Raw genomic sequence first — 25,393 nt, 5'->3', positions numbered from 1 at the left:
ACGTGCTATGCGGTGAAGTTCTGTTTTTTGAGTGTAGGCGAATGAAACTGACGTCGTGTGTTCTGAAGTCGTGTCATGGACACTTTACGAGGGTTACGGTTACGGTGGAATGTATGTCGGTATACTATGACCCTTAGGCTCCCTTTGTAACGTTTTATCGTTCACGCACATATACTTAGAGGTACATGTAACTGGTTGTGACTCTCTGCCAATGTGCCGTAGTGTTCGTTTTAATTTCATCCGCCCAAACTCTCCTCAACTAAACAGCGACCCAAGGGGGCTGCGTAACGGCTTCTCTGTCGGTAATGTCGCGCCCGCGTGGGCAAGCGCGTGCGAAGTGGCGCCTCTTTTGTGCACAGGACACGAAGAAAAGAAAACGGAGCCGTCGAGCGCGCTTGTGAGTGAAGGTGTTCCTCGAATTCCGTTGTACTCGTGCGGTGGTGCTTGCTGGCTAGGAAGCAGCAGCAGATATTCAGATGGGACGCGATCGCACCAATCCAGCAAGAAAGTACTTTACGTACAAAGAAGTCCGTCTGTATCATGCGCTTCAAGAAAGGAGAAAGCCTATTTGAACGCTACTATCAGTCACCTACAGGAACCAGGAGCCAGCAATTTCACAGCTGCCTATTAATATTAAATACCATGTATGCGGAATAAACGGATTTACATTTTGCAACATTTATTTTTGTTTCTGGGAAAGAATATGCCCACCAGTAGCGGAACCGGTTAAAACCGGTATGAACCGTTATTTTTTTTTGCTCCGGAGCAGAACCGGTACCGAACCGTTTATGATAGAACCGGAACGAAAACCGGAACGACACCCTGGCCGTCCGTAGCTGCCCAGGCACTGGGTAGCCGTCTCTTTATTGTTTGCGAGCTGTTTTGGCCGCTTGCTCCCCTCCACGCCCCCATCCCATAGGGTTCGTGCTCTGATATCATTTCCGCAAAGTTCCGGAGCGGGGAAGGTATTTTGGTTGTGTTCTTGGGCCCTTGGGGTGTTCTCTCTTCCTTGGGCGACTTTTTATCAGTCTTTCGACGCTGTTTGTCTTCAGAGTCATATACATCTTTATCTATTATTACTTTTTTCTTCTTCTGATAGCTTCGTACTAGCATCCATCACGCATCTACGAGTACTGCTGAATAGACATAATCCATGCTGATGAAGCCTACATCCTCATGTTTTTTTTTTTCTTTTCTCGATACACAATACAATGCCGACAAGCACATATTGCACCTAAACAAGGAAAGCAAATTGTTCACGCGTTTTCGAATTCATTCCCTTGATTCAGATTATTTCATTTGGATTCATTCACCTCTGAACGATAGCCTTTTCATTTTTTTTCGTTGCTGTTGTTTCGGCTGAGAACACTAAAGAGACGGGCAGAATCTTCTTGATGGGATAAACGCTTCCCCAATCCGAAGTGACTGCCTCCGAAAGGATTGTCGAGTAGAGCTCCTCTACTCCTGCTCCTTTTTATTACGTTCCTTTTCCCGTGACCCGCTGAGCGATGAAATTACTGTTGACCGTCCACTACGCTTCGTCACACTCTGAGCAGAAGATTCTTGTTTCCTTTCACACACACACACATACTTTCTCTCTCTCTGTCGTCCGTCGTTTATAGTTCATCAGAATCTCGCCGTTAGCTGCAACAGCAAATTGGATCCCTCTCTGGAAGCTGCCGGTGGTAATTATCGTTTTGTGCAGCGTCCGTGCTTGTCGGATGCGACTGGTGTGTTCGCTTCTGCTTCTCATCTAGAACATCTGCTGTGGCCAATGTTGCATCGGGTGAATAAATTGCCTCCAAAATGCGGATTAGGTGCACGAAAACGATGTGCAATATGACCCGCCTTTGTTTTAAGTTTAATCTCGCTTTTGTTGTGGTCATCATTGTTTATTCCTCTATAGACGACATCTCATAATCGAACCGCGTGTTTCTGGTCTGCTATTCTGATAAGTCAGATGAATCGTTCACTTTGAGATCGTGCTAAATAATGTTTGTTTTGCCTCCTCTTGGCTGAATCACCTTCTATGTAAATTTACTCTCAGTTATTATTGCCTCCTCCTCTTCCACCTTTATAATCTGTAATCAGGATCCGTAGGAGCCTCCTCGATGAACTCATTTTTCTTTTATACCTCGAATTCGCTTTGACTTTTGTTTCGGTTTCGTTTTGTTTGATGTCTCCCACTATCAACTTACTCCCGCTTACGTCTAAATCTGCTCCCAGTTATTATTCCCTCCTTCCCTCCTCTTCTTCTTCTTCTCCCTCACCTTTTCTTCGTCGACACCTATAAAGCGTAACCAGAGTCTGTAGGAACGTTCTTACCGGATTCATTTTTGATTTAGATCTTGAATTCGCCATGATTTTCGTTTCGCTCTACTTTTGTGTAATATCTTCCACTATTAGATTGCTCTACTGTTACAACGAGTCGAAAGCTAACACAGTCCGAAAATACTTTGGTTACAAGCTGTAATCTTTGGTTACAGCAGTCCAGATTTCGTAAGGAGTTTTCGATACCGCTTTGCAACCGTAAACTTGCCGCTGTCTCCCATGTCCACAGTTCTAGAGTTCTGAGCCCATAACCTGTGAGAAAGCAGTAAACCTGGGAGGCAGCAACAGTGCGTGTGCACGGGACGGGTTTATTCCGAAAGTGGGGCCGGTGCGCCAGAATGGGTGCGCACGCAACGAGGTTAGCATGTCGACTTCTTCTAACACAAGCGAAAACCCTTCTTGATACAGAAATTCAGAATAGTATATACCAATATTCTTCCTGTTCGCGGTACTTTACACCAGGGAGTTCCACCGTTGGCACCGTTCGCCGTTGTGCTTGAGGTCCACGCTCATCCCTTTTCATCGTTTTCGTCCTGAAGCTTGCCTCCGTTTATGCTTCTCTCGTCAGTTTCGTCCGATCTTCGTCGTACGCCAGTCACGTACTGTCGGTCTCTCCTGTTGTTCTCTTTTTCTGATTTTTGGGGGAAGGGCTTCGGGTAAGCGCTCTGACTGTTCCTTTATAAATGTTATTTTTATAATTTTAAAAGTATTACTCCGTTTTATCGTCAGTGCGACAGGAAGCTTACAGACCCAGCGCCAGAGGCCCTTACACGCGTACTCTCGTGTACGAAGGAGAATCCATATTTCCTTGAAGCGCCATGTTGCTGATCTCATTCGTGATGTCTACATACCTTTATCCTATCCATGCTGCGAGGTCCGAATTCTTTTGTTCGCACACTGGAACGAATTGGCATTTAAGAATCGACACTTCTGTAACTGTAGCGCTGCAGATTTATTTTTGGAGCGGAACTACAGTATGAGAATTCGAAGAACGTCGAGAAGCCGATCCACATCTTTCTTGCTTTCGTGTTTATATATATATATATATATATATATATATCTTTTTTTTTAAATCTCTATTTCCAAGGCATTCCATCTCGGCGTTTTAAGGGGATCGATGTCGACCCGAAATTCCTAGTTTTCCGAGCACTTTTCGCATTTGTTGGCAGAAGATGAGCGCGTATTTCTAAGAAGCCCTAAAACGGAGAAAGAAAGCTTTGGTGTTGTATTTGGCGGAGCTTGTGTCCACCTCCACTGGCAGCACAGCAGTTGCTGCGCCAGTTGCAGGTTTCTTTTGATTCTTATTATCCTTTTTATCTGGTTCTCAAATATTTGTACTTGAGGAAGGACAATGTTAGGGGTAAGCGCATATAACATTGGCAGCATCTGCACTCTATAGCCACCCATGTGAGGTCCATGATCGCATCTCCACCCGCGCGGATACTGAATATATCCGGACATTCGCATTGACCTATGGAATAATATTTCTTATGATGCTGTTAATGCGACTTTCCTTGAAGAGTTCACTAAGTTGGTTGACGGTATAAACCTCTAGGTCTCTAGGATGTCTCTGTACCATTACTGATTGTTAGTACTTTTGGCTACTGTACCGTTGGTCATCTGTTTTCCTTTTATTTTGTAGTTGTCATGGGCCAAAAAAACCCGAATCATCATCATCCTTTTATTTTTTATCTCACTCCTACAATAGCCTTGTAGGCTAGTAGCATAAATGAATAAAATCCGCGGTCACTGTATTTGTAGGAAGAAATCCACAGGACGAAAATGTTACGATATACAAACATTTTTAGTGTTCATGCAGTTCACTGAGGAACGTTACGTCATCCACAATTACCCAATAAAATTCCCGAAATTTGGCTGTAGTGCTACGTGTAATTCTGGTGGCCTTCGCTTGAGTGATCCCCCGGGTGACGTTTGTAAACGTTAAGTTAAAAATGATGTTTGCGATGGTGTCCTATTTCACGAGTCTGTTTGTAACCCGTTTCTGCTGCTGCCGGCCGCCACAGAGCAAGGAAGCCGGAATTCGTACCCTAGTTGCTCTGGACGAACAGGGAGGTAAGCAGTACAGTGGCAGAGCATGGTCGAACACGCATCCCTCGCCGTTTACGTGTGTGCTTTAGATCCACAGCAACACCTTGTACTGTTTGCAACGGACAGCTGTCTGAAATGCGATTTTTTTTTTCTCTCTGGTTATAATTTTTGCTGGTAGAGGGGGCAACACGCGCTTTCTTTCAACCCGTTCTTTTTTTCATTGTACTGTCCAGTGTACTGAACAGTTCGCGTATGGTCTATTTGGACGAAATAGTACGATTAGTCGCATTTTAGGCAGTTGCGTTGCTCTAGTACAAGGCCACGTATGTGCTTCACAAGTTTCGGTTGCATTGTATGACATTCATTTACGTTTGATCGATAACTTTGTTGCTCCAGTGGATTCAGTAAGCGTGGTGACGTGTGGTAGATGTGCCTCTTGATATTTCTTTCTTTTTTTTTTTTGTTGAAATCCCAAGAACTCAAAACAGTGTTTAGTTAGTTTTATTTATTATTTGTTGCCTTATTGAGTTTCTCCATTTGTTCTGTCTGATTTTAAACACAACATTTATTTTCTTTTTCCTTCTTTTTTTTCTTCATTTCCTTGTTTTCCCCCCCTCCCCTTCTCTTTTTACGTTTGGCTTCGGTTTGGTCACGTGCTGCTGGCTGTGCATGACCGTGTGGCTGCAATATAATTTGCCTCGACTTGACTCGGCTTAATGTCCTGGCGATGGCCAGTCGCAAGAAGCTGGACTTACGACCCTCGTCGAACTCGACAAACAAGGCGGTAAGAAAGAGCCTAGTAGTATGTCTAAAAGAATAAATAGATTGATAACTTACAAGTCGCGAAATGTGGAAGTTTTTGATTACCGGAGTAGACATCTCGACGTGATTCAGTAAAATTTCGCAGGCACCGGGCTCACAGTATTTCACAGCTGCCCTTTGCGTTTCAGTGCGATCACCAAAGGACTGATACACTTTCCATGCTTTTGTGCGAGTGTTTTATGCACGTTTATAGCTCCAGAGGTTGGTTTGATGTTGTGATCTTGTTGTCGTGCATGAGCATGTGCTCGGGGACGCGGATACACGAGCGGAACACACACACACACACACACGCACGCACACAAAGAAAAGTAAATAAATAAAGAAGTGGCACGTCAATCCCTATCTCTACCGGACGCTTAAAAATTTGCAACGAGGTATTGATGTACGATCACGGTCAATAGTCAGGTTACAGTAAATTTATAGTCACCAAACCTTATTTTAATCCCTGTGTAAGAAACGTAAACAACAACCGAAGTGCTTCATTTTAAACAACATCAGAGTTTGTTGAGACCGAACCGTTTACTTACCCAGCGCCTCCTCATGCGGTGGACGGGCGGAGTGCAGTACCTGAATAACCGTTGAATGTCATTATTCCATGTGTATGTGTGATCTGTTCTTTCAACCATCGGTAAATCCATTACTCCCCCCTGTCCCCCACTACTTCCAGCTGTCCTCACTCCATCTGTCCACGTCTGTACGCCGCTCATAGCCACAGTTGCTTCGCGGCGCTAACACGCAATAAAAAAAAAATCCATTTTACTCGCTGAGCTTGTACACAGTTACTTATACAGCCACTTCCACTTTTATCGCATGCATACGAGCTTTTTCAAACGACGACAATGAAGCAGCGAACCAAATTAGTACAGCAACGGTGCTTTCTAAAACGTGTACCTGTCCTTTTCATTGGCTCGTTATCGAACAGAAGACAAGAACGAGATTTATGTTATCATTTACCTTTCGGTATGTTTTTTTTGCACTAAACATGCTAGTCATTATTCGCGGTACTTCAAATTACTGAGGAAAAGGCGATGTGAAAGTGCCAGTTATTAATTAATTTTAATTATATCCTTCAATTTATCTGGCGTTGGAGGCTTACATGCTCATGTCATCCCTACATTGAGCTCGCCTCGGCTGTAATTATTATCATCTCATTTCATTTCATCTATGGGCACACTTAAAGGCCCGGAGTAGTGTTGAGACGATTAACAAGGTGGCGCAGCTGCTCGCGTTCCCATTTCGCCGTCGTGGTAATGTGAGTGTTGGAGGCGCATCATAACGAGGAAGGGAACCAATCAAAGTCCCAGGGTATTGCGGTGATCGATATTGATTGGCTCTCATGAAAGGTGCGGGCACTGACGGTTCCTTTCTTCCCACGTACATTCCTCCCCTCCCTATAAGTTTTGTACGGTTCGGCAGGAATGGGTAAGGGAAGTTTCCCATTGTAGTCCTCCCACGACATTGGCCTTCATCGGAAACAATTCGTCTATTCGTATGGAAATTCTAAGCCGGTGCTCCCTTAGGGGCTTCGATTCAACGTAAGGAGATGACGGAAGGAAAGAATGTTCCTTGAATGGCATCGCAATGAATGGCCAATTGAGATTGTAGTGGGTGTGTATGCGGATGTAATGAGAGGAATTGGTATACTTACAGTATTTATTGTAATGCCCTACTAAAGCAGATGCTTCAACGAAAAAGGTACATGTAGTCTCACGTAAGTGCAAGGAGCGGTACCGGAAACTGATAAGGACGATGAGAAATTAGCTTTTGTGTGTCACGGAAACAGAAATGAAAAGCGAATTCCGCAAACATTAACTGGGTGCATAAAAAGGTCTTGGAAGGACGAGAGAAAGTAAGAGGTGGAGAGAAGTCATATCTTGTAGGTCAGTTATTTGTGGATCATAAGAAAGCTCTGGGCAAAGAAATACGTCTAATCTTGTCCCAAGTCTGCAAGTATTCAGCCGAGGGGCTATCCCTAATGGCTGGTTAATGTGATAATGGCGCTGGCCACCGGGCACAAATTTGAAATGAAGGAGAAAAGGAATACAGTAAAACCTTTATATAACGACGTGAACTGGACTTTATCAAAATTCGATATAAGCGCAAGTCTACCAACAACAGTGACAGTATGCCTTGGAAGGTCACGGAATCACCGCGGGAGTTTTGAAAAAGTATTCGGGCAAGGCAGATCTTGGCAATGAGCACCTTGACAGCCCTTGACAGCAGAAAAGAAAGAGAGGGAGAAAAAAAGAAAAGATGTGAGCTGGATTTTCCCTCCGGGTCTGCCGTCCCACCCTTCGCTGTAAGCGTAGTGGACTGGCAGTACTACTCGAATACACCGATTCGAAACGCATGTATTTCGGCATGCGTAAAACTTCGAATAAACCGGTTTCGTTATAACGAGGGCTTACTCAATCTTGTGGTGACGTATGCGGCGTGATCACAACGAAGTAATGCATTAATTAAAGTTTACATGATTTCTTTTTGTTGTTTTTGTTGTTGACGGCAGGGCAGAAAGGTCGATTTTTTATTCGCAATTTCATGTGGCACGTCCTTATGCATACTTGAACAGATCAACACCAGCACATCTTTGAAAGCGTCGTATGAGTGATCAGCAATTACCTGATGTTAGTAGTTGAAGCATTTTCCTAAATTCTGTCCCATTCTTCAGCCATCATTTCCTCCTAGTCCTGCCTCATGGAGAGTACGTGGGGGTTGATGGGAAGGAGTTATGCGGAGAGGGGCACGTCCGCAAAATGGCGGCTCTGTTTCATGCCAACGCAAATGGCTTTTTATTTCACAATTTTCTTGCATATCTGGTTAGTAAATTCTACATACTATCCTGAATATTTTGGAGGAATACACTTTAAAGGCAGGTGTACTTCAACCGTACTATTCAGGGCACCGTCGATGTCTGCATGGAGTGCTCAGCATGAGAAGAATGCAGTTGTTTGCACGATTCACAAATCAGCAGTCGTTTTAGTCATCTTACTTCGGTCTTTATTTTATTCTTCCCCCCCCCTTCCCCCGTTTCCCGCACGAGATACGTTAATTCCTAGTATGCTTTATCTCGATAACAAATAATTGAACTTCTTGAAAGGAAGGTTGTGCTTTATGATTGGATGTTCTTTTTTTTTTTTCTCATATATATCCTTTCCGTGACATTTATTTAGTGTATCTCGAATCTGTTATATCGGAAGTGAAATACAAAGAGCTCTGGAATTTTTCAACGATGTCGTTCGAGCGAGTGGTCGAGCTATACAGGGCTCCATAACGAACCCTGAATGAGGCTGGGGTAGAAACACACAAACACGAGTCTCAAACACAGCTGAAAGTTTATTTTTCAACCCACGCATGACTCGTGTTTGCATGCCCCTGTCTCCGGGTTCGTTGTGGAGATCAGATATCACCAGCTCGCCTGCTTTCTATAGCCATTCTGTACAGGGCGTTTTTTTTTTTTAATCCTTCACAAAATTTTTGCAATAAAACTATGAGCGCCGCCTAGGTGCGGTTTTCACAGGTGGGTTATGCGGCCAGGCGGACATCCTTTCCGAAACCGTATGTAGCTGCTGGGCTGTTAATTACCTAAAAATCATTAATTAACTTATTAATTAGATGGCTTCGGGGAAATGCGAGATAACGGAATTGGGCCCAAACATTATTTAAATCTACCCTCTTTTTTTAAATATCCCCTCTTTTTTTAAATATCCCTAAACCAACATGTACATCGAGATATAAATCGCTAAATTTCACTATGCAAATGAGCCGAAACTGAAACCACGCACTTCTCGAGCGCAAAAAGAGGGAAAGGGCGCTCGCGTTGAGAGGGCAACAGAATGTTACAGGATGCCCGCAATGCCGCATAACCCGCCTGCAAAAATGCCATCGTTGCTCCTTTCACAGCCTTGTTTTATCTGTGAAAGATATAAAAAAAAACACCCTGCATATTTATTTATTTTATTTAATATCTGTTTTAGCCTACATAGGTGGCTGGAACCAGCAACAAAAAGCCACTACACGTGGCTTGACGAGGTCACTGGTCACCTACAGCAGCTGCAGCGTCACATGTACTTGAATAATAATAAATCATCAAATCAAATAATAATAATAATTAACAAAACAAGACAACAATACGACTAAACAAATCAGAAACAATAATGAACTATGATACATTATAAACGTCTCACCAAAATAAAATAAAAGAAAAAAATAGCATAAAAGAAACAGAAGAAAAAAAAACATCTTGGCAACTCATAATCAATCGTGAAACTATAATACACTATAAAACAGCTCACAGGTTATACAGTCACAATGTGGAGAGGAAAAATATTAACTCCATTTGAAGTATCGACAAAAGCTTATTGTAGTGATCGAGAAAGTACTTAAAGATGGTATGCCTGGAACATTGTGACAATTCTAGAGTGATTGTATTTAAAAGTGCAGGTCACTACCCTTGTATAAAAAGTATTATCGATCAATTACCTCTACGTGGTCGATAAGTGTATGTTCTTGAAGACTGACTGTAGGCTACATGATGCACTATAAACCTACTGTTCGCTGAACCCCCTGTGCATGAGTTCCAAAGCGGCAGGTCGTCTAACCGAGCGATGTGACGCCAAACTTCGTGTGCGTGCAGAACAATTGGACCGCATCGAAGAGGATATGGACAAGATCAACGCCGACATGAAAGAAGCCGAGAAAAACCTCACCGGAATGGAGAAATGCTGCGGCATCTGCGTCTGCCCCTGCCAAAAGTATGTTATTCACGCAATCTTATGCGTCTCCTACATGTGTCCTGCCCTACAGTCACCTTCAGCCTAAGAACGTCACCCTTAGCTTCGCTTCAGAATATCGACACTGATGTCCAAGGAAGAGCAGAGCGCCATCTTGTTTCCGCCCCGTACCGGTACCATCCCCAGTTGAGGATCAAAGACGGCTAACATAATGCTCGCTGTGGAATACAGAAGCGTGTATGATTGTTGCGCGATAATCCATGTATTGTCCACCAGAGCGTCCCGGGGATGTCAAGACCTCAGCTCGTCTCAAGTTCTCAGCTCAGTGAGTTCAAGACCGCCAAGGATAGATGGCATCGTGCCCTATAGTGAAATGCGCGTGCGCGTGGCTACCATGGTGCGGAAACAAGATGGCGCATGCTCGCTCTTGGAACTCAGTGTCGATACTCTGAAGCGAGGCTTATTTAGTGACCCTATTAGAAGGTCCTGTTGCCCCTTATTTATTTATGTACCAGAAAGAGCACCCAGAGCAAAGCAAAGTGCCGTCCTTGAGTTGAACGTGACTGTAGATGCTTATCGTGGATGTACTGCACGCCTGCCTTCCGTCATTTCAGATACAGTTTTGAGGGAGTTGAAAAATCGGGTGCTGTATTGTAGTTTGTAGTACGCGGTGAGATCGGGTGCAACTTAGGCATTGCGGTAATTTGTAAAGGTAACGGGACACGAATAAACACTATACGTTACCGTATGTTGTGGAAAGCTTGGAAATGGAAATAACAACAAATAAATGAAGTGATGATAAAATGAGGAAAAATATAGCGAAGTCTGCAGAGTCTAGATGGAACTGCACTAGGGATCACAGCGAAATTTGGTGCATAACTTTGTAATTATACTAACGGAGATTAGTGAATTAAAATGTGTATTAGGTCTCACCAGGTGGCTTGGGTGCAGAAAAGGAAATTCAATACAAATGCAGTCACGATTTTGATTGAAACTACAGATTTACTGTGTCCTGTTGATTTGCATAACTCTTTGCTTACGATTTATTTGTTCCTTGTTTTCCTGTTTTGTTTCAGCCCCATCGAGTACGTGATTCCTCCTTGGTTTCCTAAAGCTTCGTTCTCTGTCCTTGGTTTCGTTTCCTCTGTAACTGCGTTCGTTGCTGTATAGGCTTCGTTAACAGCGACGTGTGCAAGCAGAAGTTCGGGAAGCATCCCGTGGGATTTTTCTTCCTATTCCCTCCTTGTTAGGAAGGGGAAGAAAAAAGGCGATAGCGGGCGATACAAAAGAATCTCCTCCGGTATCAGAGTGAGAGAAGTAAAGAGCAGAGCTTACTTCGCTGTCTGTACAGCGTCTGATAACCTTTTGGACGAGATACGCACTCGCACGGATATAACTTTTCCAGTGTGTGTGGCTTCTTAAGACCGACAACGAACCACCAAGAGAGATTACCTAGGCACGAAGAATCGAGATTTGGAAGGCAAATGGAGTATCACTCTTAAAAATTAGTTTTACCACATAGCACGCTCCTAGCCAACCATCACCCCGAGTGACAACGTTCTCGCCCATTGATTTGTTGAAAACTGGAGGCGGGGCCATTTTGCACCATTATGCACGTGCATAATGGTACAAAATAGTCTCCGCCTCCCGTTTTTAACAAATCAGGGGTGAGAACGTTGTCATTCGGGATGATGGTTTGCTAGGAGCGTGCTATGTGGTGAAACTCATTTTTAAGGGTGTACGTTCTTAGTCATATCATAGATTGGGTTGCGGTTACACATCATGCAGGCAGAATATGTTGCTCAAGCGCTTTCGTTTTTAAGATTTTTCAGTTCTTCCGGCGGCGTACCTTGTCTAGAGCAACTGACAGAGCGAAGTGATTATACCTCTTCGTTATTTGTTTCCGGTATACTAGAGCTCACAACTGCCCCCTTTTGCAGCCTCCTTCGTAACGCCGAGGAAGTTGCAGCGAGAATCACGTAATTTATATCTTATTATATTCCCTTGCCCGACAGATCTTCAAAGGGATACACCTTCTTCACACAATGGAGAGTCTGTTTCGCACTTCTTTCCCCTGTCACTTTCTGCTGTTATATGAGATTCCTCGAGAAAGGTGCAACGAGATGAAAGTACCGGTTGTAATTCTCGAGCATGGCGCAAGGTGCCGCACGAGCGGAAGCAGAACTGCATTGGATGAGGGGAAACGAAAACATGACCTGCTTGGAAAGGAGTTCTTGCTTCGTTTAGACGGGTTTACACTGCGCTTTCCTGCAAGGGCAGCACTGGGAAGGTTGCTTTATGAAAATGAATGTTGCGGGCGACACGAAGCTTCATTTGTTCTCGGCAAAGCTTTTCTTTTCCTCCGCTCTCGCATGTGCAAACTGTGCCCCGTCCGCGCGAGGCTTAGGCGCACGAACCTTTGCACGACGAGACAAATGGGTACATTGAGGTAGAAAATGGGATTCCATTTCGCTGTAGCCTTCGTAGACGGTTGTATATCAAATGGGAAAGTACGCAATTCATGAAATATTGTGACAATCTCCACTGTTGCTCTAAAGGATGTAAAAAATTGGTGCTCGGTTGCTGCTTTGTCAGCGCAAGCATTGCGTGCAAGGTTTTCTTTTTCCTTTTTCCCCCCTCATACGTTGCACGTGTGTAAACGCTTGAAACGGATTGCCTACTAACATGGGCACGTAATGCTTACGATTAGCATGTATGATTAACATGATAATGATCGATACGTATGCTGCGAGGAGAGCTCGGATGCGATCGACGTATCGAAGGTGCGCTTTTCGCGAAGTCCCGTCAATTCACTCGTCAATAAATTGATTGATCGATTAATATTACCATCCTTCACGGTATGCTTCCCCGTAAGAATGTGTTCGCTTATTTACGTACGTGATTCAGTTACTACTAACGCAGCTTTATCAATCTTTCTTGGGCATTTCTCTGTTACCTTCTCGGGCACACCAGCAATCGAAATGGGTTTCAGCACTGCATGAGTTTTCTTCGGTATTGTTCCATACTTGCACACATGGCAACGGGCAGATGTTAATGGAATGCATGCATTGGGAAACGTGGGTTTCGGACTGCCTGTTAGCTTTTGAACCCGTGAACTTTAAAGTGAGTGGTTACCACCTCGTTGCGAAGTTTGTGTTGGAAACAAAATGGTGAGTGTAAGCTTTGGTTATTGCCGTCGCTGGTGTTCTTTTGGAAATCATGGGTAACTAAGATAATAGTGCTCTCTGAAACAAACGTGTTTAGTGAGGATGTTGAACGTACACTCTTAAATATGAACTTTTATGAGCACTTTTTCAGTTTCACTTTTATGAAAGAAATGAACACTTTAACAATGAACAATTATGAACAGCAGAAGTGTCACAAAAAAGGCGGTTGGCTAGGAGCGTGCTATGCGGTGAAGTTCATTTTTAAGAGTATAGTGTACGTGAACCGGCTAATATGGGAGTACGCTCTCAGAAAACGAAAAAGTGTTGAATTGGGGGTAAGTACAACTTCTGGTCCACTTAGTCACCACTAAACTTCGCAAATGGGTCCCTGAACCCAACAGTCTGAGTTGGGAATTTGCTAGAACAACGTAGTATAATAAGCAATTTTCTGCTTATAGCGTATGAAATAGGTAAAGATTCTTTCTTGACATATTGTTCGCCTAGCGTGTCTCAGGATTCTCTAGCTTGGCACATCAGTTTAATTCGAAGTCGATGTATTTGGATTTGAGTACATAGGTTGTGTACCCTCTTAAAGATGTACTTCACCGCATAGCATGCGCCTAGCCAACCGTCATCTAGAATGATATCGTTATCTTCCCTGATTTGTTGAAAACGGGAGGCGTTCACCTTTTTTGTGACACTTTTGCTATTCATAATTGTCACAAAAAAGGCGTACGTGTCTCGTTTTCAACAAATTAGGGCAGATAACGATATCACTCGAGATGGTGGTTGGCTAGGAGCATGCTATGCGGTGAAGTTCCTTTTTAAGAGTGTACATATGGGTGTGAGGACAAAGGGTAAAATACAATCTCCACTGTGCCCGATTGATTTAGTCCCGAGGGGGAATAATTGTTCCGACAATGCATCTGGTCTCCAAGTACTCATGTTTTTCCTTAGAGTGTCTAGTGTGCATTAAATGTGAAGAGTAGTGCCACTGCTAAAAATCTAGGAGCAGCACATTGGCATAACCGAACAGGTTCGAACCCGTAACCTAACGAAACCTCGTCGAGGCGTAGCAGGAGCAGTGCACAAAGTTAGCTTCGAGGACGGGAAGAACACAGAGGTGTTCAAAATAAACCCCGTCCTCGATGGTACATGTACAGTGAACGCACAACAGTGAAGCTTTCTATGTTTATTCTGCACAAGCTTTCATGTAGCAGTGTTTCATGTAGCAAGCTTTCATGCAGCAGCAGACTGCTGCATGAAAGCTTGTGCAGAATAAACATAGAAAGATTCATTGCTTTGTATTCCGGCGAAGGTTAGTCTGAGCGGTCCCGGAGGTTGGGCCTCTCCTCATTGAGACTCATACCACTGTGAAGTATCCTTTACAGGCGTCTGCAACGTTTTCTTTTCTTTTTTTGACGAAATGCAGATTTATGCAAGAAAGCTTGTACGTTAATAAACAATACTCTCAGTATTTTAATCTTTTTATCATCACTTGATCATCATCGTTTACTTCATTACACTTCATCATTTTTTTATATCACTTGTGTTGCCCGCACTTGACAAAGTTTCTACATTCCTCGATTAGGATCCCGTAACATATGTGTATCTTAGGACACTATGAATGCCTATCGTGCAATGCTGCAGGTTTCTCCCCTTTACACCTAAAGTAACTGATGATTTAAGCATCTCTGTACTGTGGTTTTGCGTCTTTGTGGAGAAGGCGACGTGAAGAAAAGTGCAATGGGATGTCCATAACGTTTTGTTTGTTGTTTACTCTACGCTCAGGGGCAAGGAGTTCAAGGAGGACGCGAGCACGTGGAAGGCGAGCGAAGACGGCAAAGTGGTTAATAGTCAGCCCGCCCGCGTAATGGACGACCGCAACGGGGCCGGACCAACCAGTGGATACATCGCAAAGTACGTTGTTTCTTCCTCTTCACCTACAGCCAGTTCTCTTATACCGAGGAATGTTCCGTAGTAAGAGACCGTGTTTGAAGTGCATGAGATTTAACTCACAAGAAGATGAAACGGGTCAACTTTCAGAATTCCGGAAGCGTACCACATAATAGAGAAAATATGCGTTTATGTTTGTGAACATTTCATTGCGACATTTTTGGAACTTGGTGGATTTAACACCGGAAGTTTTATTACTTTTGGAATCATCTCAAGACGGAATCGTAAATGTTGATCGTGTGTCCTGTTACGTTTATTTAAGCAATCCTTAGTGGACACGTCGATTAAACTTTTTGTAATATGAGTAGTTCACGCTGAATGTCGCCCCTCTGCGCAGGCGTAGCATGCAGCTTATTTGGAAGCTTCACATCCGGGTTAACATAACGATTATGAACCGTTACGTCACAAAGTGGTTGTAGCTTCGCAGCAGCCGTCCCGAAAGACATTTCGCTTATCTTTTGCGTGGGTACGTGCCCACTTTCTTGCATGGTTTGCCTAAGTGCAATCGTACCATTTTGTCGCTTTTTTTCAAGGACATGCTGGAAGCGTCGACTGATTTTTAACTTTGAGGTTTGGATTGTATTCGTCTCTTAACTTATGTGTAGAAATTTTATCCTAAATTTTATACACTTGAGCGTCCTAGTTTTTGAGACAAGACAGCCAAGCGTTATGCTGGCATCCGGTTTCGGTTTCACGGTAGCATAAACATGAGCTAAACCACTTTGGATCGAGATAGAGGGCGCTGAGAACGGTTTTAAGGTACAATAAAACGGTAAAAGATAAATTTTGTCTCGAGACATTGGCTTTATTACGTGGCAAAGCAAAGACCGGAAACTACTGGCGGTGACGTCGAGGGAACGCTACTGGCTATAAAATTCGATAAAAGCTGCCGATTTAATCGAAATTTTCTGCATGGTGATCGTGAATGTCACAAGAAACCACGTGACAGCGGTCTCACAGCATTTCGTTGTCTCGTCTCCCCAAAGTGCAACTCTTCCTTTCACTGTGCTAGCAACGAAGAAACCGTGTCATTGTGTAGATCATCATTTCCTACCCAGCCGTGGCACAACTGGCGCGTCCGTTTAGCGAGAGAAGTTGCCGTATTTCACATCGATCGTTCTTCGCCATGCATATATAAGGCAACGTTCCAGAACGCGTGGCGGTTTAGAGGTTGTACGTGACCGACAGTGCGGCCACAATGTTGATAAGGCACTTCTCGCTTTGTTCTGCCTTTGCCACTCTGTGCTTTGCGATACATTGTCAGGGAAGGGAGATAAAGCTTTAATGTGTTGCACTGCTTCGTGGAATGTTGTTGCGAAGTGGTACAGCTTTCGACACGCGCTTGACCTTAAAGGGGAACTAAAATGGAAAAAGAAGTTGACTTCAAATTACGTTACACGCTATGTTAATTTTGTACGTGTTATCATAATTCAAAACTTTGATTCCGTTAGGAAGCTACAGTCAAAATCATACCGGACTCTTTCTTGCTTCGGCGCTAAGTAGTGAACGACGCTTCAGCTCGTGCACCATGCTGCGCGTGCTCGCGCGTACCACGCCATGGAGCAGTCCCAGTGAAAAATATAGCGCGCGTTGCGAAGCGGACTGGCGTTGCTGTCCGAAGGACGTGAAGATAATTGTTGTCAGGGGAACATTCGCGAGAACTGTTACGGTCCACAGTTCAGTGAATCGGTATTGAAAAATGCGGCAGTGGGCTTCATGTCGCGCATATGCGGAACACTACGATCGGACCCGTTCAAAATCCGCACGCCCACGATAGGTATGCGTGTGCTTCTCCTGCTGTCTCATTGGATGCCGCCAATCTTTGCCTCCTACAGATACTATTCGTTGCCGCCAAAGACGGCTCTGTTTTCATTGCGTTTTTCTTCTAAACGGTAGCGTTGTGTGAACTAATCTTGTCTGAATTGTACTAAACACGGACTTTCATTTGAGAGCAAGTTGTTTTTTGCATTTTAGTGCCCCTTTAAAACTTTATTGTGTTATAACTCAAGAGAAGGGTGCAGACTCCAGGATTCGAACGTGGACCATCCTGATTTCCTGGCCTAGGTTCTAGGGCCCAAGTTCAAATCCTGGCGTCGGCACTTGCTTGAATTTCATTGTTTCTTGGAGCTTTGAGGCTTATGTGTTTGTGTCGTCCTTTCGATGGGGCTTTAATTTGTTAACCTGTTCCGCGCGTAACGGCTCGGCACCGAAGCAGGTTGTGGGCGGTAACACTGTTTAGTAATGATGTTTATTATGAACTGAGAGCGCACGATGCCATTCTTATCTGGGAATTTTTTATAGAAGTTTTGAAATTTGTTTTGCGCATTAACTGAGCATCGTATGCGCATGTGCAACAATGAATAAATAAATGAATGAAGAAAAACTGAAATCGTTATATCTCCGTTATCGATCGCTTAAGGACATTTGTTCGGTGAATCACTAAACGCTATACTAAATTTGCGGAAACAAAGAGCGCCAATAGTCCCCGTACGGGGTCTCCCGCCAGACTGTCTTTGGGCGATTTGGAAGGCTTTTGGCCGCATCACTCTTCCAGCACAAGTCTGCGAACGACAATATAGATTTATTGAAGCCTCTTCTCTCGTATATCTTCTTTCTTAGCACATTTAATCGAATTGCTTTATTGGGCTTCTCGCGGCTTTATCTCGGTGTGACCGACCCGTCTTCCTTTGGTTTTTATGACGAATAGTTTTGCTGTCGTGACAATTTACTAGAAATCCTGAACGTCGCATTGGATCTTCTCTAGTTCCGTGTGCTTGGTGCTGATAACGAAGCTTCCGTTGCAAGAAAACGACCTTGCGTAATGTGAGATGATTAGAGGATGGAGTTGTGTGGTTAAGGCTCAGAGCCGTTTCGGGGGGAGGGGGGGAGGCGAGAGGAGCAGACGCCCCTGGCGCCTTCCCTAAGGGGGCGCTGGACGGCAAGTCTGGACAGCACGGTGGGCGATATAGCGACAGCCAATATAATTGTCACCCGCACCCAAAAAAATTGGGTTCATTGTTTCTCCTATAATCTACTGAGAACAAAAGAAAGTAGAAGAAGAAGATAGGACGGTGTTATAAAAAAAGCGGCCCATGTATTCTCATCGTAGCACACTAGAATTGTGGGACCAACAATGCAATTCACACGGATAAAATTGTTCGTTTTGGAGTCCGTTGCTACTGGTTGCTGCGTTCTTTCTTTCGACACGCCAAGCGCGCGACTGCGACGCACGAGACACCGGCGACGGTAGGTCTCGGTGAACTGCCGCCTCACCTGTCTTCACCTCGGAAGAGCGTTTAGTCTGAAGTAGAAAGGCGGGGTGGTGGGGTGGGGCGCCTCAGCTTTATCGTGCCCCAGGCAGTCTTTGACATCGCAACGGCTCTATTAAAGGGACCGAAAAGTGAACATAAACCTATCGAAACTTTATGTTCAGCGAAAGGCTTGAACCTTCAAAAGTTCAATTATCAAAGAACTCCACTGAAATCGCTGTAGTTTTTCTGTAATCGAATTTTCCATGATTGCATGTCCAGGGACCTAGTAGGAAACCGAGCAGTCTGTCAACAATTCCATCACACCGTGCCACCTGTCGAGGACGCATGTAATACGCGCGCTTCCGGTCGCTACTCTGGCGAAAACGAAAATGGCCATAGCATTTGCGACCACTTTCTACGTCGAGAATGTCGAACTTCTTGTGCATGAGTGCGCTGGAATTCCGCATTCGAGAACTATCGCTCACACAACTTGTGTTCGTGCGATAGCGTGCTGGAAAGTGTGTTCTTCACAGCAGAAGATTCACTGGAGTCACGTTTGTCCTCACCAGTAGCTCACCGCGCCGTGAACACGGACTGGTTTGTGAAATTTACATGTATCAGGGAGAAACACTTGTGTAAGCCGAAACAAGCGCTGTTTTTTCGTCGTGCAGGTGTTCATGTGGAAAATGCAAACCGATAGATACCACGGACCAGTGTTTTTGCTGCCGAGAGGTAGAGAATGCGTGTCAATTATGCTTTATCAATGTAGAAACTATGGAAGTGAGCGTCATTTTTAAAATGGCGTTTGGCTGTAAGATAATGTGCGTCAACTTTTTTCTCTACAAAATTAACTCTCACGTGGTAAGTGTTGACCAATCCCTGGGAGCCATGAACCCGAAACCCAAGTGGCTCTTTTTCGCCGTTTGTTGGTAGCACCGTCCATGTTCAAGCAATCTTCAAAATATGTATACGTAAAAAATATGCCGAATTGAGAGGTAATGCTTTCTGTGCGTTATCAAACAACGATTTTGTGCACGATATTGGGCAAAAATATGGGGGTTATTTTTCACTTTTCGGTCCCTTCAAGGCCCGTTCTTTACTTGCGTTGATTTCCGCTAGCGACTGTTGACGTTTCAGACATGTTCCGACGCTGTTTTGTCCAACTCCGGAAACTTGCGGCACGTCGGGGCTGGTCGTTCTGGCGTGAACACTTGAATACGCTACGGAGCAAGAAAATCCGGCACGGTGAAGGACCCAGACCGAATCCACCAGCGAAAGACAGTCACCCTCCAGCATGTTGTCTTAGTTCTCCAGCAGATGGAACAAACATTGTTCCATGCGTTTATCCTCATGATAAAAGCGCTAAAATACGAAGAAACGGACGGACAGGGAGCAGACAGACGTAGCGCACTTTCAACAATGCTTTACTCGAGAACGGGTTCCGCAAGCTTTAAAAACATCTCTTCGGATCGTGTGGAGCTCTTTCTTATTACGTCATGGAGCGAGTTCATCTGAAACGACCAGCGAAGCAACGAATACGCTTCAGATTGAGTGGAGCTCTTTGTTGCTCCGTCGTGGAGCGAGTGGATCTGAAAACGACCAGCGAGGCACTCGAATTCGCTTCGGATCGACCAGTGAAACGTGCTGCAGATAGAGCAGTGGAATTCGCCATTAGTAAGCGAGCACTGCTACCTGCATTGCTTCGTTTAATAGCGCAGTACCAATATATCTGGCCTATATTCATAAGCGACGGCATTTCAACAGAATATGTTGCTCTACTTGGAACATTACGTAAGTCGCTCAGGAACTCAGGAGATTGAAACTTCCATACGGTAATCTAGGATGCGTAAAACTATAAAAGGAGTTCTTCTCTCCTCTCCCCGTTTTCTTGTCTGTTTGTCGAGATTGAAAGGAAGGGAGATATTTTTGTTATGTGTAATAATCCTGCAGTAAAACTTGCCAAAGGGTGCCCCGTACTGCCACTCCAAAGCATATTGGAACCTTTAGGATCTCAATAGCAAACAAGTGTATGGACTGATTGAACATATGATGAGGACGCAGAGGCGTGTCGCGACCCAAATATCGACTGATTCACCTCACGTGTAAACGTACTCCCAGTATTAAGAAGCAGAATAGACCTCTCCCTGTTTGTAAACAAGTGACATCATAGTGTTCGACAGCGCCATCAATTTGGTAGAGTTGAACTACGCTCGAAGCTAGGGGGCTAACGAGATCGCGCCCGAAAGCCACGGTATTGACTGGATTACGATGGTCTCTGAAAGGGACGGGACCTTCCGTCCTACTTTTGTTTCAATAGGAGACAGCGAACAAGTGTCCGTTCGTGGAACCCAGCCCTCCCCTTCCGATTTGTTTCGGTTTCAGTCTGTCTACCAACGTCATGATGACGTTTCTCGGGTAGAGGTTTCAGACGACGAGTCCTTCTCTCATATTTTTATTTTCCAATCCAGTCCAACGTGATACATTTTCAACCTCTTCATTGTCGCAGAAGAAGAATAAACAATAAAAACCAAAACATTAGGGCATCTCACCTTCTAAATAATTAGTCTACGGCGAAAATATTATTTTAACGTTCCTATGTTCAGCGCACTGCCCACATATCCCATCTGTAACTGTCGTAGCGTAAGCCCTATTTACGTATTAAAATTCCATTATTTCTTACGCCATAATATCGTTTTTTGTACGAGAACTTCGTCGTAACGTTTGTGTGGCAGAGGGGCGTCTGTGACACACGCGTGGCAGTTTGGAATTATGTATGGCGGCCACTGGTCATCTTTATTCATACACGTCATGTGCAAAAGTCACAGGGGCAGAAAAAAGAAATGCGTGTCTTCTGTAGTGCGCGTGTTCTCCTCTTCGGAGTGGATCCGTTCATTAGTGTCATCTTTGCAAGACGGTCCTCGATTCATTTTTAATAGACAATTCTAATTAACATCTGGGCTAACGTATAAGAAGAGCGCAATTTCAAATGACCCTTCATCTTGGAAGACGCGCTAGTTCTTTTCTTTTTTTTCGAGCGCTTTGTGACAAAGTGCGCTACAAGTTCAGGAAGATGGTTACTGGGCATGTAATAGTTGGACTTCATCTCTCTTTGTTGTGTTGCTTAAGCAGACATGCTGCGAGGTATTAAGCATACACACGCAGAAAAAGAACATATAAAGAGAGTGAGAATGCAGGTGTAGTTGTCTGCTATAAATCGTCGTGGGCCACTAACGTTCAAGTGAGCTCTCGCGATTTTGGCAAGTTGATGCCCACGTTTTTGTGGTTTTGTCTGACCTAGGAGCCTACTAGACCTATAGCATAGGTAGAACAAGGTAAGCTGTTAATGCTACCAGTTAATTGGTGATGATGATGATGGTAGTTGTATAGAAAGTAATGGGAAAGGAAAGAATAAGATTTTACTTAGTCCATGAAAAGAAGGCGCCTCAAGGATTCTATACGGGAAATTTCAATCCTGTTTACGAACGCTGTGCATTTTTGTCAATTTTTGAAGATCTGCTGAGCCTCCACAAGTTTCGATGACGCAACGAGCGAGCGACGTAATCATATGCCCACAAATTGCAATGATGTCATGTTCTGGAGAGGGCACTCATCTCCTAGCAACAATGTCTGCGTCCGGGGCGAGTCACGTAGCGGAAAAGTCACGCGGGGCTGATCGAAAGAGGGGGAAATGGGAGAGAAGTCTTCTCCCTCCATGGTTGGAGCGATCGGATGGTATGTCACGTGGGGCTCCGCTATCGGAGCGCAAAAGGTGAGCCCCCGAGAAGACGCGAAGGGCAACAACGTTGCCAGATGAGAGGCGGGCGCTCCGTCGGAGCATAACATGACGTCACAGTTCTCAAAAATAAAAATGAGTTTATAGCTTTCGCGTCACGTACGGCCAAAATATTTTGCAGGAATGTAAAGTGAGACAAGGAGATCTCAGTAACTTAACTTTTGTAGGATTCTGAAGACACGAGATTTAGTCCGTAGTAGCACTTTAATGGAGTAGTGCAAGACTCCCGAAACAAAGTCTGTTTCCGATCACTGCATAACGTTTTGCTACGAAAGAGACAAGAGCACATGGCACATCTGGCACGTGCACAGCGTACGTTGCAACACCACGCTGCGAAGCGCACTTTTCTAGTTTCGCCCAGCTGACGTCACACGTCACGAGGCTTAAGCGCCCACGTGACGAAACTTGTGAGCGCCAACTAGAAGGGTCGTAACGTGAAGGCCAGCGCCGCCATTTGTCACCGACCCAGCGCAGATTGGTGTCAATCCGGGGTCAGCACCACCTAGAAGCAAAGCCTAATCGCTTAAACGACGTCGATATGTAGTCATTAAGAGTCCGCCAATCACGACCGTGTTTCGGTGGCTGTAGCTATGGGCACTGGCCTCCGTATAAGCCGCATATAGGCAGCCACTTGTAGCCATAGAATGTCTGTGTTTGGAATCTCCTGCGGCAGTTGGCTAACATTCCCACGTTATATATCCAAATGCGAAGGAGTGAGAGGAGGAGTTAAGCAGGCCTTCCGTATCTAGGTGGCGCTGCCATGGTGTGCCCGCCAATAGGGGCGCCTCCTGTCTGTACCAGACGAATTTGCCAAGAGGAATCAGAGAACATTCACCACGCACCGCGACGGTGACCCTTCCAGATGAGGGATCTTGTCTTTGGAGGGCAAGTGAGTTCTAGTAACGCGCGACACCAAATGCAGGCAGCAAAGGCCAGCGACACCATAGTGCTAGAAGTTCCAAAAACCAGGAACAGAAGAGAGCAAATGTAATGTACGCATAAAGAGTTCGCACAGTGTCGTGAGGCACCTTGGGGAAGGTATACTATGTGTTGCAAGGGAAGACTGTTGGTCATAGGCGCTTTGTTTTCGTGCTTATTCTTTTTTTTATAGCAATTTGCCGCCGTTATGGGAGGCAGACCGCTCAATATCAATAGCACTCTACTCCTTCTAGATCTGAGAGCCTCTCGCTACACTGCCTGCTTATATCGCTCTAACAAATCAAGTTGCGCTGCGACAATGCGTTGCCCAGGGAAAATATTTGGTGTGGTTGCTCCGTATAGACTCACTTCACTGCGTGACGTCATACCAATGCGGCGGCGCTGCTGTCCTGTTTGGTGCAGAGCCGTATATTAAAAGGGAGTCTGGCCATTAATGGGTCATGCCTATACCTGAAGCTCCACCCACTTTTTCAGCTTTCCGACCAATGAAGTCTTGAAATATGGGGCGCTATCAATCAGCCTATCCTCACTATTTGCCCCCCTATCCAACCTGGGCAGCGCCATTTTGGGTGGCAAGTGGATTGGATGGGATTGAAATGGATACCTCTCGCAATCTGCAAAAGTAGTGAATTGTTGGTGCAAATAAGCGCCACCTAGGGAGCGTAAGGCACGTCGGGAATTGTCGTCTGCTTCCGTCGTTGTACCGCTGCCGGCAGAACCACCTGCTGGGACACATTCTGTTGTCGGTGTGATTTTTAAACAAATCTACATGAATAGTTGGAATATAAGAGGCAAGAATGTTTATATCCATGAAATCCAGCTGTTAAAAATGAGATTGTACAGCACAGCGCCGTTTTTGTTATGATTTCGTTGTGATCGCCGTGTTCACTAGGCCTAACACGTCGACAAAACGTATTATTTTCAGTTAGATATCAGTGGATGAGCATAAGATGAAACTGATTTCCGAGAAACTGATATTAGGATGCACATTTGCAGCGTAAAATCAGGTTAATCTGCGAAAATTTTTTGTCACAAAATCCCCGCTTCACTGTGTTTGTTTTCGTCGCCATTTTGGGTGGCAGTATGGTGTCATGGCGACCCCCTTGGTAAAAAGCAAACCAATCAGAGGAGCGAAACTGTGATTGACAGGTCGAGCCTCTTTTTGTGACTCCTCCCAATGGCCAGACTCCCTTTTAATATACGGCTCTGGTTTGGTGGGCAAAAATCGCACGACCATCGAGTCACTGCGTGTTGTCTGTCGCCATTAAAGGCATGCCGCACACCATGCGGTTTCCTACTCCCTCTTGCCCACCAGCGACGTCAGCTCTGCGCGCATGCGCAGATGCGCCCTCTTGTTTACAAATAGAAGTGGGTCTAGTCGATGTATGGTGAATTTAGGACGGTACTAAGCAAACTCTGAAATGTCATCCATGCTCTTTTAATACCACGCGCTTTCACTTAGCAAACGCCGCCGGAATGTTCCGTGTAAAGATAACATACCTCTCTACCACACACGTGAAATGCAAATTAATCACTTTTTCTTTCTGCACTGGCGCGAGCTGCCTCTCGGCGGAAGCATTTAAACGAGTTACCGAATGTTTGCGAAATCAGCTCTTATCGCAGCGGGCGCTTCGCTGCCGCTACAAGAAGCGCAAACTAATTAGTGCCAAAGATGCGAGAACTGCACGGTCATCCGTTGGCGGTCCCCTTTAATTTCCGCCGGAAAATTTTCGCACGTCGGCAAGTGTTGATCACGAACTGTACGCGTTTCATATTCGAAGCGCACTAATACGCTTTCTAGTTTTGTGACTGCCGCGGGATTCATGAGAGATCCGAATGCTTGTCGCTCAAATTATTAGCCGGCATCCAGTCGGTGCTATATGTGTGCTGCAGATCCGGCGGCTTTGCATTCTGGTATATTTCTAAACGCGATGGATTATGTGGCGCGTTTGCCCCTGTTCTGCGGTTAGGTAATGAGAATATACATATAATTATCTAATCCATATCTTATTTAACACAGTGCGGTGTTAAATAAGTGAAACCCTAAACGACCGTGAGTCCCTAGTTTTCGCGTGCTAGACACGCGAGTTCCAAGGGCACGAGAAAAGTTCGAACAAGAATTGGTGCTCCGAAAGCAAAGCTGCAATCGCGAACTCTATTTTCAGGGTTGGTTCTACAGGTTACTAGTAAACGCCCTAACTGCTTCGCAGAACAACCGTGCACAATGCCGCGTTTATTAAATTCTGCCGTGGGAAATATAGGAACATATCGCAAAGTGAGCGAAGCGAGCCACGAATTTTCGCATCCACATTTCGTGAAATTTAGTAGTCGCGAATATGTGTCCCGCGTTCGAGC

General features: G+C 44.8%; 1 protein-coding gene across 10 annotated transcripts in view; it reads left to right on the top strand.

Moving 5' to 3' along the window:
* LOC135396793 (synaptosomal-associated protein 25-like) overlaps positions 1–25,393 on the top strand; it is a 292,543-nt gene that overhangs the window by 237,161 nt on the left and 29,989 nt on the right. For 4 of the 10 annotated variants that reach the window (XM_064627966.1, XM_064627968.1, XM_064627969.1 and 1 more), the window contains 4 exons: positions 5,116–5,164; positions 9,836–9,953; positions 11,873–11,911; positions 14,891–15,019. In XM_064627966.1, the coding sequence (XP_064484036.1) occupies positions 5,116–5,164; positions 9,836–9,953; positions 11,873–11,911; positions 14,891–15,019 (335 nt within the window). Of the gene's footprint in view, positions 1–4,355; positions 4,405–5,115; positions 5,165–9,835; positions 9,954–11,872; positions 11,912–14,890; positions 15,020–25,393 lie in introns of all 10 variants that reach the window. The other 6 variants (XM_064627970.1, XM_064627967.1, XM_064627974.1 and 3 more) reach the window with 3 other exon arrangements.

Source organism: Ornithodoros turicata, chromosome 6, assembly GCF_037126465.1.
Source record: "Ornithodoros turicata isolate Travis chromosome 6, ASM3712646v1, whole genome shotgun sequence".
NCBI lineage: Eukaryota > Metazoa > Arthropoda > Arachnida > Ixodida > Argasidae > Ornithodoros > Ornithodoros turicata.
The sequence above is the reverse complement of the archived record's forward strand: the minus strand, read 5'-3'. Positions and strand labels throughout refer to the sequence as shown.